Below are 15,048 nucleotides of genomic sequence, written 5' to 3' on the forward strand. Positions count from 1 at the left end.
TCTGATGGAGAATCCTCAAGATAGCGACGCTGATTGGGAATCCTCAGGATAGCGACGCTGATGGAGAATCCTCAGGATAGCGACGCTGATTGGGAATCCTCAGGATAGCGACGCTGATGGAGAATCCTCAGTATAGCGACTGTGATTGGGAATCCTCAGGATAGCGACTCTGGTGGAGAATCCTCAGGATAGCGACTCTGATGGAGAATTCTCAGGATAGCGACGGTGATTCGGAATCCTCAGGATCGCGACTCTGATGGAGAATCCTCAGAATAGCGACTCTGATGGAGAATTCTCAGGATAGCGACGCTGATTGGGAATCCTCAGGATAGCGACTCTGATGGAGAATCCTCAGGAGGAGGAGACACCCCAAAAAAAAAAAAAAGTCCCGAAGGACTCACGGCGTACGGTTAGCTCCTTTAAAGTCAAAACGGTTAAAAAAGAACGGTGGACAAAGAACTACCCGAGCCAAGTATGCCCAATGGTGATCCATGAACCAGCTGATCCGGAAAAGATTGATCCAAGCAGCTATTGGATAGGTACATGGATTACGGTAAAATGATATAGTGTAGATTTATTTGTTCTTATGGGCAGCACGGTAGCATTGTGGATAGCACAATTGCTTCACAGCTCCATGGTCCCAGGTTCGATTCCGGCTTGGGTCATTGTCTGTGCGGAGTCTGCACATCCTCCCAGTGTCTGCGTGGGTTTCCTCCGGGTGCTCCGGTTTCCTTCCACAGTCCAAAGATGTGCGGGTTAGGTGAATTGGCCAATGATAAATTGCCCTTAATGTCCAAATTGCCCTTGGTGTTGGGTGGAGGTGTTGGGTTTGGGTGGGGTGCTCCTTCCGGGAGCCGGTGCAGACTCAAAGGGCCGAATGGCCTCCTTCTGCACTGTAGATTCAATGATAATCTATGATTAATCTAGGACAAAGGTTCGGCACAACATCGTGGGCCGAAGGGCCTGTTCTGTGCTATATTTTCTATGTTCTAGATGGTCTAAAGGATGACTTAATCCCAAGATGTGGAGATGCCGGCATTGGACTGGGGTGAGCACAGTAAGAAGGAGCACAGTAAGCTTCCTCAGGAAGGAGCAGTGCCCCAAAAGCTAGTGACATCGAAACAAATCTGTTGGACTTTAACCTGGTGTTGTAAGACTTCTTACTTAATCCCAAGAAAGAGGGAATGGGAATATGGGAATGACTTGAGCGATTACAATACATTTACCGTTGGACGGAGTCCAGGTTTTGTCAATAATAATTCCTACACGGGATAGTGGACAGCTTTGCAGATATGTTAAAGAAGCACTCAGGGCTGACAAACAACAGCTAGAAGAGGTGTGGACTGTAGTTCAGCAGTGGCTGCTAAAATACAACCCAACAAAAACTGATCAGGCAAAGGTCAACACTTGGATTCAGAAGGGGACAGAGGAAGTATCAGAATATGAAGAAAGGTTTAGAGCAATATGGAATGAGCACTCAGGAATGGAAATGCCTTGGGCAGCACGGTGGCACAGTGGTTAGCATTGCTGCCTCATGGTACCAAGGTCCCAGGTTCGATCACGGCTCTGGGTCACTGTTCGTGTGGAGTTTGCACATTCTCCCCATGTTTGCGTGGGTCTCACCCCCACAACCCAAAGATGTGCAAGGTAGGTTAATTGGCCACGTTAAATTGCCCCTTAATTGGAAAGAAAAGAACTGGGTACTCTAAATTTATTTTTTTTAAAAAGGAATGGAAATGCCGGAGGGGCAGGAGACGTGGGACACAAGTACTTTTGGGCCATTGAAGGCTGCCTTTGTTGTTGGTTTGAAAAGGGAGTTGTCTAATGCAGTAAAATTGGTATTTCCTGATTGGGATCGAGTATCAACGACATATTAATAGATCGATGTATCCAAATTGACCAGGATATGGAAGCTAGGATTCGTGCTGTCCAGACCGGGTTAAAGCCTACAGATTTACCATTTCAGTCAACAATTAATGCTCTATCTAATTCAAATGCTCCACGGGAGCTGAAGCCAATACGGGAAAAATGCCACAATTGTGGAAAGGATGGACACTGGGCCAGAGTGTGCTGAGCTAAACCACAGGGGTGCCCAGTGTCTCCGTACAGGGAGCCACACAGGCCCCGCCCACTGTCACCGCCCAGAAAAATGTATCACAGAGAGCCATAGAGAGAAATGTATGAGAGAACCGTACGGAGAAATGTATCACAGAGTCAGCCAGAGAAATGTATTACAGAAAGCCGTACAGAGAGATGTACATGGGCCTGCCCATCGTCACCATACAAAGTCCATATACAGGTCTGATGAGGAACCTGATCTGGTGGATGTATTCAGGAAATTGTCACCACACCATCAGGCTGCACTGGTAGGGATGACATGAACATAGAGCATACAGTGCAGAAGGAGGCCATTCGGCCAATCGAGTCTGCACCGACCCACATAAGCCCTCACTTCCACCCTCTCCCCGTAACCCAATAACCCCTCCTAACGTTTTTGGTCACTAAGGGCAATTTATCATGGCAAATCCACCTAACCTGCACGTCTTTGGACTGTGGGAGGAAACCGGAGAACCCAGAGGAAACCCACGCACACACAGGAAGAACGTGCAGATTGCGCACAGACAGTGACCCAGCGGGGAATCGAACCTGGGACCCTGGCACTGTGAAGCCACAGTGCTATCTACTTGTTCTACCGTGCTACCCACCTTCAGTCTCCCTGTCCTCCCTCTCACCTTGATTGACAACAGGAGGGATGGATTGTATGTATCATTGAGGGTGGGCGGTAAAGAAATAGACTGTCTTTTTCATAGTGTGGCGGAGTTAACATGCCTTTCTTTTGGAGAGGCAAATTTATTTCCTTTGGATCACAAAGTAACGGTAGCCCATGGTATAGAAGGTGATGCACTGGTTATCAAAAGAACTCAACCCATGCTAATAGAATTTGGCCCACATGAATTGATTTCTCCAGTTTGGAGAGGCCCAGTGGACCAGGCCATTCTGGGTCTGGATGTGCTAGCCCAATCAAATTCTTCTTTGAACTTTGGAAAAATAACATAGTCATTAGAGCCTTCAAGAAGGATCAGCTCGATGAACATCCAATTTGGGCTAAAGATAAGAATGATTTTGGCCTACTACACATGGAACCGGCATTATTCACTGGAATTGCCCCACCATGCATCAGACAATATCCCATGAGCCCGTCCTCGATTGAGGGAATACTATCTGTCGTAAAGCAACTGGAGAAATGGGGTGTATTCATTAAAACACACAGCTCATCGAATAGCCCAGTTTGGCCTGTAAAAAAGGCAAATGGCACATGGTGCCTGACTGTCAACTACAGAAAGGCGAACCTACGAATTGCTAAGAAAGCTTCTTTGGTGGTTGACCCTTCCACCATTTGTGATGCCCTAACACCAGAATTTGAGTGTTTTTCAGTCATAGACATGGCCACTGGCTTTTGGTTGTGGGAGGAAACCGGAGCACAGGAGATGCAACCATGGTTTGCCATTGCCATTCAACAGCAACAGTACACTTGGATAAGACTATCGAAGGGTTTTCATTCCAGCCCGACTGTGTTTCACATGGCTTTACAGAACCATCTGAGGGAACAGCCTGAGTTGCCCTCCACCTTAATACAGCATGTTGATGACATTCTGTTGGCCACCACTGAAGAGGATCATGACAGAGACTTACCATAAGACCAGAATTAGGCCACTTGGCCCATCGAGTCTGCTCCGCCATTCAATCATGGCTGATATTTTCTCATCCCCATTCTCCTGCCTTCTCCCCATAGCCCCTGATCCCCTTATTAATCAAGAACCTATCTATCTCTGGCTTAAAGACAATCAGTGAATTGGCCTCCACAGCCTTCAGCGGCAACGAGTTCCACAGATTCACCACCCACTAGCTGAAAAAATTCCTCCTCACCTCTGTTTTCGAGGATCATCCCTTTAATCTGAGATGGTGTCCTCTGGTTGTAGTTTTTCCTACAAGTGGAAATATCCTCTCCACGTCCACTCTATCCAGACCTCGCAGTATCTTGCACGTTTCAATAAGATGCCCTCTCATCCTTCTAACTCCAACGAGTACAGACCCAGAGTCCTCAATCGTTCCTCATACGACAAGTTCTTCATTCCAGGGATCATTCTTGTGAACCTCCTCTGGACCCTTTCCAAGGCCAGCCCTCCTTCCTTAGATATGGGGCCCAAAACTGCTCACAATACTCCAAATGGGGTCTGACCAGAGCCTTATATAACCTCAGAAGTACATCCCTGGTCTTGTATTCTGGCCCTCTGGACATGAATGCTAACATTGCATTTGCCTTAACTGCCGACTGAACCTGCACGTTAACCTTAAGAGAATCGTGAACAAGGACTCCCAAGTCCGTTTGTGCTTCTGATTTCCTAAGCATTTCCCTATTTAGAAAATAGTCTATGCCTAAATTCCTCCTTCCAAAGTGCATAACCTCACACTTTTCCACATTGTATTTCATTTGCCACTTCATTACCCACTCTCCTAGATGTCCAAGTCCTTCTGCAGCCCCCTTGCTTCTTCAATACTACCTGTCCCTCTACAGATCTTTGTATCATCTGCAAACTTAGCAACCGTGCCTTCAGTTCCTTCTTCCAGATCATTAATGTATATTGTGAAATGTTGTGGTCCCAGCACCGACCCCTGAGGCACACCACTAGTCACTGGCTGCCATCCTTAAAAAGACCCCTTTAGCCCCACTTACGTGTTGTTCTGGACCATCTCAGCCAGAAAGGACATGAAACCAGCATGGCCAATGCATAAATTGCCCAACATGAGGTTGTCTACTTAGGCCAGATTTCGAAGGGTAAACAGAACTTACCCAGGAGGCAATTTATTACAGAGGCAATTTGGCTGCCAAATAGCCCACCACTATCCAAGAATTGAGATTTTTGGGGGGTGTGTGTAACTTTAACAGAAATTGGATTGATTCATACACACAGTTGGTTCAACCATTGAATGACCTTTTGAAGGGAAATCGAAAATCAAAAGAGGAGGTTGTCCTTACAACAGAACAAGAGGACACCTTTGTGAACCTGAAACAGGTCTTGTGCTCAGCAGCAGCTCCAGGAATTCCAAACAACAGGGAACCATTCATCTTATTTGTCCATGAGAGACGATACATGACAGCAATTCTAGCCCAGGAACATGGGGATTAACAGAGGCCAATTGGGTACTATTCAGGAAAACTGGACACAGTAGCCTTCGGATGGAGAAGTTGCCTGAGAGCCACAGAGGTCACATGTCAGGCTGTAACGGCTACTACAAGCATTGTCCTGGACCAAAAACTGACCATTAAATGCCCTCATACAGTTCATGCGTTACTCTCAATGATTGGAGTTGCACAAGTCACCACAGCCAGATGGACCAGGCGGACAGCGGTTTTGGAAGCCCCTAACCTCCATTTCCATTGGGGAGGTCCGGTAAACCCATCATTCCCGTACCGGCTTCCCCAAACAGGCGCAGGAATGTGGCGACTAGGGGCTTTTCACAGCCCCTGTGACCTATAACATTTTCACAGTAACTTCATTGAAGCCTACTTGTGACAATAAGCGATTATTATAATAATTATTATTATTTATGCTCCCACTTCCCGAGGAGCAAAGAAAGGGGGGGGGGGGGAAGAGAAGGGCATGACTGTGTTGAAATCACGGAGGAAATGGAGGAGGCTCCCCTGATAAAAGATGCATTATAAAATGGGTCATCCTTTGTTGAAAATGTTTATGTAGTTACATTGTGTACCTTGTGTTGCCCTATTTTGTATTTTCTTTTATTTCCTTTTATTTTCATGGACTTGACGATCTGTTGAGCTGCTCGTAGGAAAATACTTTTCACTGTACCTCGGTACACGTGACAATAAACAAATCCAAAATGGCATTTGGAAAGCGGGATGGGCAGTCACAAGCCTGTACACCATCATGGTAAAGAGAAGTTTGCTCCCAGGGACATCAGCCCAATAAGCTGAGTTAAGGGCCATAGCCGAAGCATGTTGTGCGGCAAAAGGCCAGACAGCTAACATCTATACAGACTCAGGGTATGGATTTGGAATAGCTCATGACTTTGACCAATTATGGAAGAAAAGAGGATTTTTCACCACCACAGGAACACCTATTCGAAATGGGATCGAGGCACGGGATCTACTTGAAGCCTCAAAACTGCCAAAAAAAGTGTCCATTCTGAAATGTAATGCCCACACTAAAGAGGACACTGCAGAAGCTCAAGAAAATGCCTTTGCAGACCAGACAGCGAAAGAAGCCGCCTCACAATGCAAATCTCCAGAGGAACCAAAACAAACCTACAGACTGGAAGTGCGCAGCCTGTTACAAGACCTACGTAAAATGCAAAGTGAGTATTCACAAGAAAGAAAATGGACATGGATGGAAGCAGATATCAAGTTCTGTGAAGATGGTATTTGGAGACAAGTAGGGACTGACAGACCAGTGACGACACCACAGTCACTAACACCCTATTTGGCCCAACAGATCCACTCATGGGGGCACCTGGCCCCACAACAGATGACGGCTCGATTCCTGAAATGCTGATGGGGTCGAGGATTCAAGAAACATGCCCAGGTGGTGGCAGACCACTGCGTCACCTGTCAGAAGAACAATTCAGGACCTGTAACATCAATGTCTCAGTTAAGAGCTCCTGCCCCTGCAGGGCCATTCCTGCACATACAAGTCGAGTACATTACCCTTCTGCCATGTCAAAGGAACACAGATGCCCTGGTAATAGTGGACAACTTCGCCAGATGGGTAGAGGCTGTCTCGGCCAGAAGAGCTACAGCTAACCACATGGCTAAGGTTCTGTGCAAAGACTTTATTCCCAGATGGGGAGTACCAACCAAAATAGACTCAGACAACGGAACCCACTTTACAGATGCTATTTGCAAAGAAGTTTATAAGCTATTGAACATCCAGTGGGAGCTACATTGCCCTTTTCACGCACAATAGTAAGGACAAGTGGATCGTATGAACCCGACTCTGAAAGAGCGATTATCTAAGTATCACCCAAGAGGGAATGCCATGGCCTCAAGCCTTACCACTAGTCCTGTGCAGCGTCAGGGCAACACCAAACAGAACCACGGGCTTGAATCCATTCAAAGTAATTACTGGCAGGCCCATGTCCTTGCCAGGGACTACTGACTTACGAAAAGCTGATTGTCATTTGATGAGTGATGCATTACTCAAATATTGTCAGAACCAAACAAATGCTGTCAGTTCTGTTTCCTTACAGATATCGGCAGCTTGAGGTGACCCTCCCGAAGGCGGGCATGACCTTGTGCCAGGAGTTAAAGTCTGCATGAAGAAACTGCAGTAGGAGCTGTTCGGGTCCAAGTGGGAGGGACCCTGTCAGATGCTGCTCACAATCCAAGCAGCTGTGAAGGTCCAAGGAAAGACGTCCTGGATCCATGCCTCACATGTTAAAGGAGCTCATTGTGATTGTAGCTCATTTCTGTAAAATGTTTGCCGCCATTTTGATTTTTGGTTGTCTTTTCAGTTTAACAGACCATGGCCAACCCACAAAGATTCAAGGACTTAAATGATAACACTTTTCTGTATATGTCCAAGGTGTATGCCAAAGATTTCAATGTCTCCAATTGTTGGGTGTGCACTGCTACTCCCACCCACTCAGGAGGGGGTATTCCCTTTTTGTCTATTCCTTTTAGTATTTCTGAAACAGCAGAATTGTCCATTTTCCAAAGCACCGCCTGTTCTTCCCAAGCTCATGAAGGAGCCGCCACATGTAGGGGAACCAAATCCCTTGTCTTCCCGAGAAAGAGAGCTCAGTTGTGGAGGTCTGCGGGTTCCCCGCTGACGACCTTTTCAGGGTGGCACCAGCCCAACTGTCATGTGAGAGTACGTTTAAGAAATGGGTGTTTATAAATGGATGTGTATATAAATATCTGCAGTGACGGTACCTTTAAGAAATGGGTGTTTACTACTGCAGTGATGTCAGAGAGTGGGTGGAGCTGGGCTGTCTGTCAGCCTTTTACTTACGTTTTAGGCTGTTTGCTGCAGGGTGCATTTTAGTTTCGTTTTCAGAGCTGGATAGCTGCAGTCACAGCCAGAAGGCGTATGAATCTCTCTCTGTAATCTAAAGGCTGTAAATCAATCCTGGTGCTTTAAAACTAATAACAGTAGTGACTTCAACCTGATGTGCTTCTGGTAAAAGGAGTTTTAAGTCTTCTGGATGTTAAAAGGAAAGCTTAAATGATTACTTGGTGTATTCTTTGGGGGTTGTATTTGAATTAATGGTTGCTAAGATGTTCACTGTATGTTTTAAAAAGGTTAACTTGAATTCATAGAATAAACATTGTTTTGCTTTGAAAAATACTTTACCATTTCTGTTGTACCACACCTGTGGCGTGGGCCTTGTGCTCCCCATACCACAATCTATAAGAAGTTGTAGGTCAGGTGAACTCCATGATACACTTTGGGGTTCTCTAAACCCTGGCCCATAACAAATTGGGGGCTCGTTCGGTATAAAAGTCTATCTATTGGATTGGCTTAGTGAACTTAACGACAGTGTCATGTGAGAGTACCTTTAAGAAATGGTTGTTTATAAATGGATGCGTATATAAATATCTATATTGAAAGTACCTTTAAGAAATGGTTGTTTATAAATGGATGCGTATATAAATATCTATATTGAGAGTACCATTAAGAAATGGGTGTTTACTACTGCAGTGATGTCAGAGTGGGTGGAGCTGGGCTGTCTGTCAGCTTTTTACTTTCGTTTGTGAGCTGGCTGCAGGGTGTGTTTTAGTTTCGTTTTCAATGTTGGAGCTGAAGCCAGACCAAGCAGGTGTACTGTTGTTCTCTCTGCCATCAAAAGACTATCTCTTGATCATTTGGTGAATTCAGAATTATAAATGTTTTCAGTAGTGACTTTAGCCTGATGTGCTTCTGATAAAGATTTTGTTTTTAAGTCGTATGGATGTTAAATAGGAAAGCTTAAGGTTTAGTGTTGTAGTCTTTGGGGGTTGTATCTGAATTAATGGTTGCTGAGATGCTCATTGCATGTTTCAAAAAGGTTAACTTAAGTTCATAGAATAAACATTGTTTTGCTTTAAAAAATACTTTTCCATTTCTGCTATACCACACCTGTAGAGTGGGCCGTTTGCTCCCCATACCACAATCTATTAAAAGTTGTGGGTCAGGTGAACTCCATGATACACTTTGGGGTTCTCTAAACCCTGGCCCATAACAAATTGGGGGCTAGTCCGGGATGAAAGTCTATCTATTGGATTGGCTTTGTGAACTTACCACAGTGAGGGGTGAGCATATTGTGGTTATTTTTCAGGTGTGGTATTTTAGTTTAAGTAGGGAGTATGTTGTGGACAATGACTCTTTCAGAGGCTCTGAAGTTTTTGGGGGTGGAGACGGTCATACTCAGTACCTTACGGACAGAGACTAAAAGCGGACAGTTAGATTTGGCAAAAACATTGCAGTTAACATTACCTGACAAAATGCGAAAAGATGAGGTCATTATGGCGGTGGCTAAGCATTTAATGTTGCCTGAGATACAGTTTGACTCATTGGAAATGGCAAAAATTCAGTTACAAATTAAACAAATGGAACAGGAGGAAGAATTAAAGCAGCTTGAAGATGAAAGAGAGAGAGAGGAAACAGAAAGAGAAAGAGAGGAAAAAGAGAAAGAGCGAGAGAGGAAAAAGAGAGAGAAGAAAGGAAAACAGAAAGAATAGCCCTCACAGAACAAAAAGAAAGAGAAAGGGAGGTACAGATCAAGGAAAAAGATAAAGAGAGAGAGTTTGAACTTCAGAAAATGGCCATGAAACATGACAGTCAGTTAAAATTGGCAGATGTAAAGGTTGATAGTGATGAGAATAGTGAGAAAGAGCATCATAATCAAAGGCTTGGTGGGAATCTATTTAAATATGTCTAAGCATTGCCAAGGTTTGATGAGAAGGAGGTAGAAGCCTTTTTTATTTCATTTGATAATGTGGCTAAACAAATGAAATGGCCACAGGACACGTGGTTATTACTGATTCAAACAAAGCTGGTGTGAAGTGGTTGCATCACTATCTGGGGAGGTATCTGGGACGTATGAGGTGAAAAAATCCATCTTAGGTGCATCTGAACTAGTGCCTGAAGCCTACAGACAAAGGTTTAGAAATTTAAGGAAAGAGCCTAGTCAAATATACATGGAGTTTGAAAGGATCAAACAGAGTAATTTTTATAGGTGGATAAGGACTTTGAAAATAGACCAAACGTATGAAGCTCTCAGAGAAATTACACTTTTGGAGGAGTTTAAAAATTCAATTCCTGATGTAGTGAGAACTCATGTGGAAGAGCAGAGGGTTGAAGCTGTGAGGTTAGCAGCAGAAATGGCAGATGATTATGAATTAGTTCATAAATCAAATCTTGGTTTCCAACATCAGTTTCAGCCTGTGAGGGATAGAAACTGGGGACATGAGAAATACTCACGTGGTAGAGGCAAAGGTGATCTGATGGGAGATAATAAGGAGAGTGTACCTCAGATTAAAAAAGAAATCCAGGAGGGTCGAAAAGAAATGAAAAGTTTCAAATGTTTTCACTGTACTAAACTAGGCCATGTAAAGTCACAGTGTTGGTGGTTGAAGAAAAGCACTGGGAAGGCTGATGTGGTAAACCAGGATAAGACAGTGGGGTTTGTTAAAGTGGTGAAGGAAATCCCAAGTGAAGCGAAGGAGGTGCAAAAGATGAGACAGCCTGATCAGGAGGTGACTGATAAGAAGGTGCCAGATGTATTTAAAGAATTTACTTGTGTGGGTAAAGTTTACTCATGTGTATCAGGAGGAGCAGGTAAAGAAGTCACAATTTTAAGAGATACGGGAGCTAGTCAATCTTTAATGGTAAGAGATGAGGAGTTATGTAGTTTGGGAAGAATTTTGCCAGAAAAGGTGGTAATATGTGGAATTCAGGGTGAGAGGAGTAGTGTTCCATTATATAAGGTAAGGTTGGAAAGTCCAGTGAAGAGTGGTGAAGTGGTAGTAGGAGTAATAGAGAAACTATCTTGTCCAGGAATGCAGTTTATCTTGGGTAATGATATAGCTGGCTCGCAGGTGGGAGTGATGCCTACTGAGGTTGGTAAGCCAGTGAAAAATCAGACAACTGAAGTGTTGCAGGATGAATATCCTGGGATTTTTCTGGATTGTGTAGTAACAAGGTCGCAAAGTCACAGGTTAAGACAAGAGGATAAATCAAAGATTGAAGATGAAGTTGAAGTGCAATTATCAGAAACGATTTTTGATCAGGTGGTTGAAAAAGAACAAGAACAGGTGGAGGATGAGGCGGATATTTTTAGCTCAGGAAAATTGGCAGAGTTACAACAAAACGGTATAGGAATAAAACGGATGTATAAGAAAGCATACACGGAAGAGGAATCTGAGAGTATACCAGAGTGTTATTACCGTAAAAGTGATGTCTTGATGAGAAAATGGAGACCTTTACATATGCAGGCGGGTGAAATGTGGGCAGAGGTTCATCAAGTAGTATTGCCGGTAGGGTACAGAAAGGAGGTGTTGCGAGTTGCACATGAGGTACCAGTGGGAGGTCATTTGGGAATAAGGAAAAGTCAAGCTAAAATCCAGAAACATTTTTGTTGGCCTGGACTACATAAAGATGTAGTTAAATTTTGTCAATCATGTCACACATGTCAAGTAATAGGGAAACCTCAAGCAGTGATAAAACCAGCGTCCTTAATACCCATTCCAGCATTTGAGGAACCTTTAACATGGGTCCTAATTGATTGCGTAGGACCGCTTCCTAAAACGAAAAGTGGGAATCAATATCTTTTGACGATACTGGATGTGTCTACTAGGTTTCCAGAGGCCATTCCAGTACGTAATATTACAGCTAAAAAGATTGCGGAGGAGCAACTTCAAATCTTTACTAGATGTGGACAACCCACATAAATACAATCGGATCAAGGATCGAATTTTACCTCAAGGTTATTCAAAGAAGTTATGGATAGCTTAGGAATAAAACAATTTAAATCAACTGCATACCATCCAGAATTGCAGGGAGGGTTAGAAAGTGGCATCAGACACTAAAGACAATGTTGAGGGCTTATTGTCCAGAGGATTGGGATAAAGGAATTCCATTCATACTGTTTGCAATTAGGGATGCATCAAATGAGTCAACCAAATTTAATCCTTTTGAACTAATTTTTGGTCATGAGGTAAGAGGAACACTTAAATTGATTCAGGAGAAATTGGTGAGTGAGAAATCGGAAATTACATTATTGGATTATGTGCCAAATTTTAGGGAATGATTAAATAGAGCAGGTGAATTGGCTAGATAACATTTAAAAGTTGCACAAAATGTGATGAAACGGGTAGCGGACAAGAAATCCAAAGTTCGTAGTTTTGTCTGTTGACATAAAGTTTTGGTGTTGTTACCAGTGGTAGGTGAACCTTTAAAAACTAGGTTTTGTGGACCGTATCAGATTGAAAGGAAATTACGTGAGGTGAATTATGTGGTAAAAACACCAGATAGATGGAAGACTCACCGAGTGTGTCATGTGAATATGCTTAAAAGGTACTTTGAAAGGAAGGAGAAAAAAACGAGGTTGTAATGATTCCAACTCAAAGTGACGAACCAAATCCAGATGACTGTGAATTTGACATACCTCAAATTAAATTGGAAAATGAGGATGTTCTTAAAAATTGGAAAAATTGTTGAGTTACCTTCCAGAGGAAAAACGGACTGACCTGAAAGAGTTATTGATATCACGTGAGCAAGTTTGTAGAGATAAATTAGGAAGTACTAAAATGGCAACACATGATGTAGATGTGGGAAATGCTGTTCCAATCAAACAACAGCCATATAGACTTAACCCTTTAAAATTGGCACAGGTTAACAAAGAGATTGAGAGTATGCTTAAAAATGACATAATTGAAGTGGGTTGCAACGGAGCTCACCCATAATGATGGTATCAAAACCAGACGGTATCCAACTATAGAAAGGTTAATGCAGTTACAAGAACGGACTCTTATCCTATCCCACGTTTGGAGGATTGCATTGAGAAAGTGGGACAATCAGCTTTTATTTCCAAATTGGATTTACTTAAAGGTTACTGGCAGGTACCTTTATCCGAAAGGGCGAAGGAGATTTTGGCTTTTGTGACTCCAGATGGTATATACCAATTCAAAGTTATGCCATTTGGCATGAAAAACGCCCCAGCCACATTTCAACGGTTAATTAACAAAGATGTTTCAGGATTACCCAATTGTGTGGTATACATCGACGATCTGGTAATTTTCAGCCTGACATGGAAAGAACATCCAAAACATCTGATGGAGTTATTCGATCGACTTCAGGAGGTGGGTTTGGTGATAAACCTAGCCAAAAGTGAATTTGGAAAAGCCCAAGTCACTTTCCTTTGCCATACAATCGTATGGGGTCGAATGGTCCCACGGGATGTGAAAACAAAAGTTATTGGGGAGTTTCCGATACTCTCAAGACAAAGAGGAATAATGCGATTTCTTGGCATGAGTGGATTTGATCAAACATTTGTGTAAACGTTTTGTCGCATGATTACTCCACTGATGGACTTGCTGAAGAAGCATAACAAATTCCAGTGGACAGCGGAATGTCAACAGGCATTTGACGGCTTTAAAGCTGTGATAACCAATGCTCGTGTTGGAGAATTCCAAGGGACTCTGTGATCAGATTGAACTAAAGTATCTGACTTTAAAGAGAAATGCTGAGGCGTAGAGAAATGGACGGATCGTGCAGAGACCTTCTTGTTCAAAGAGATTGTCAATCGAGAAGGATTTCAGTTGGAGGAAGAACGAAAAAAAATGGACTATATTATTATACCTGTTTGCGTGTGTTGTTTTTTGAAACAAAAAAGTATATTTACTGTGTGCATTTCTTAAAGGATAGTGAAAAGGAGAAAAATGAAACCACCTTGAAGCTTTTGGAGTTTTTTTTCTTGGGGGGAGGTGTCATGTGAGAGTACCTTTAAGAAATTGGTGTTTATAAATGCGTGAGTATATAAATATCTGTGGTGAGAGTACCTTTAAGAAATGGGTGTTTACTACTGCAGTGATGTCAGAGAGTGGGTGTATGAATCTCTCTCTGTAATCTAAAGATTGTAAATCGATCCTGATGATTTAAAACTAATAAAAGTGGTGACTTCTTCTGGTAAAAGGTGTTTTAAGTCTTATGGATGTCAAAAGGAAAGCTTAAAGGATTACTTAGTGTTGTATTCTTTGAGGGTTGTATTTGAATTAATGGTTGCTAAGATATTCACTGTATGTTTTAAAAAGGTTAACTTGAGTTCATAGAATAAACATTGTTTTGCTTTGAAAAATACTTTTCCATTTCTGCTGTACCACACCTGTAGAGTGGGCCGTGTGCTCCCCATACCACAATCTATTAAAAGTTGTGGGTCAGGTGAACTCCGTGATACACTTTGGGGTTCTCTAAACACTGGACCAGAACACAACTACAACAGGCACCAGAATCCTCCAGATATAAACCTCCCAGCCACCTTCATTCAGAAGGGATCCCTATGTTTGACAAGTCATCACCCAAGGGACTGGAAATGGGTTATAGTAATTGCACCCACTATTTTACATTAAGTAGGGCTTACAAATGTGCTCCAACAATAAGAGGTGATTCTCGGTTCTTCCCCACTGACAAGCCGATACAATTCCACCGGCGGTGGGAATTTCTCAGACCACAGGTACCCAGAAGATGTTACTTCCTACAATGGTACTTATTTTGTTTGTGACCAGAGCCTATCCTTGGCTCCCATATTTTTGGTCAGGATCCTGCTATTCATCATTTTCCTTCTCTATTAGAGGTAGCAGGGGGAAGAAGTAAACGTGCCATTACTGCACGTGACAGGTTGACACTTTCTTTGTTCCTTTTTATGGTGATGCCAAGGTAGCCAAAGGGTTTAATAAAATGGCAGTCATCATAGAAAAGGTAGCTAATGATATCTCTGCTGCCCTGCCAAAGATTTGCACCGAAATGCTAGCTATCCGTACTGTGGTTTTGC

The 15,048-nt window shown here is 43.1% G+C and overlaps 1 protein-coding gene across 1 annotated transcript in view; it reads right to left on the minus strand.

The window, feature by feature from the left end:
• Positions 1–6,518: 6,518 nt before the first annotated feature.
• Positions 6,519–15,048, minus strand: part of LOC140387104 (glycogen synthase kinase-3 beta-like) — a 79,579-nt gene continuing 71,049 nt past the window's right edge. Inside the window, exon 8 of the mRNA XM_072470113.1 lies at positions 6,519–6,625. Within this exon, the coding sequence (XP_072326214.1) occupies positions 6,519–6,625 (107 nt within the window). The remainder of the gene's footprint in view (positions 6,626–15,048) is intronic.

This window comes from Scyliorhinus torazame, chromosome 12 (assembly GCF_047496885.1).
Source record: "Scyliorhinus torazame isolate Kashiwa2021f chromosome 12, sScyTor2.1, whole genome shotgun sequence".
Lineage (NCBI taxonomy): Eukaryota > Metazoa > Chordata > Chondrichthyes > Carcharhiniformes > Scyliorhinidae > Scyliorhinus > Scyliorhinus torazame.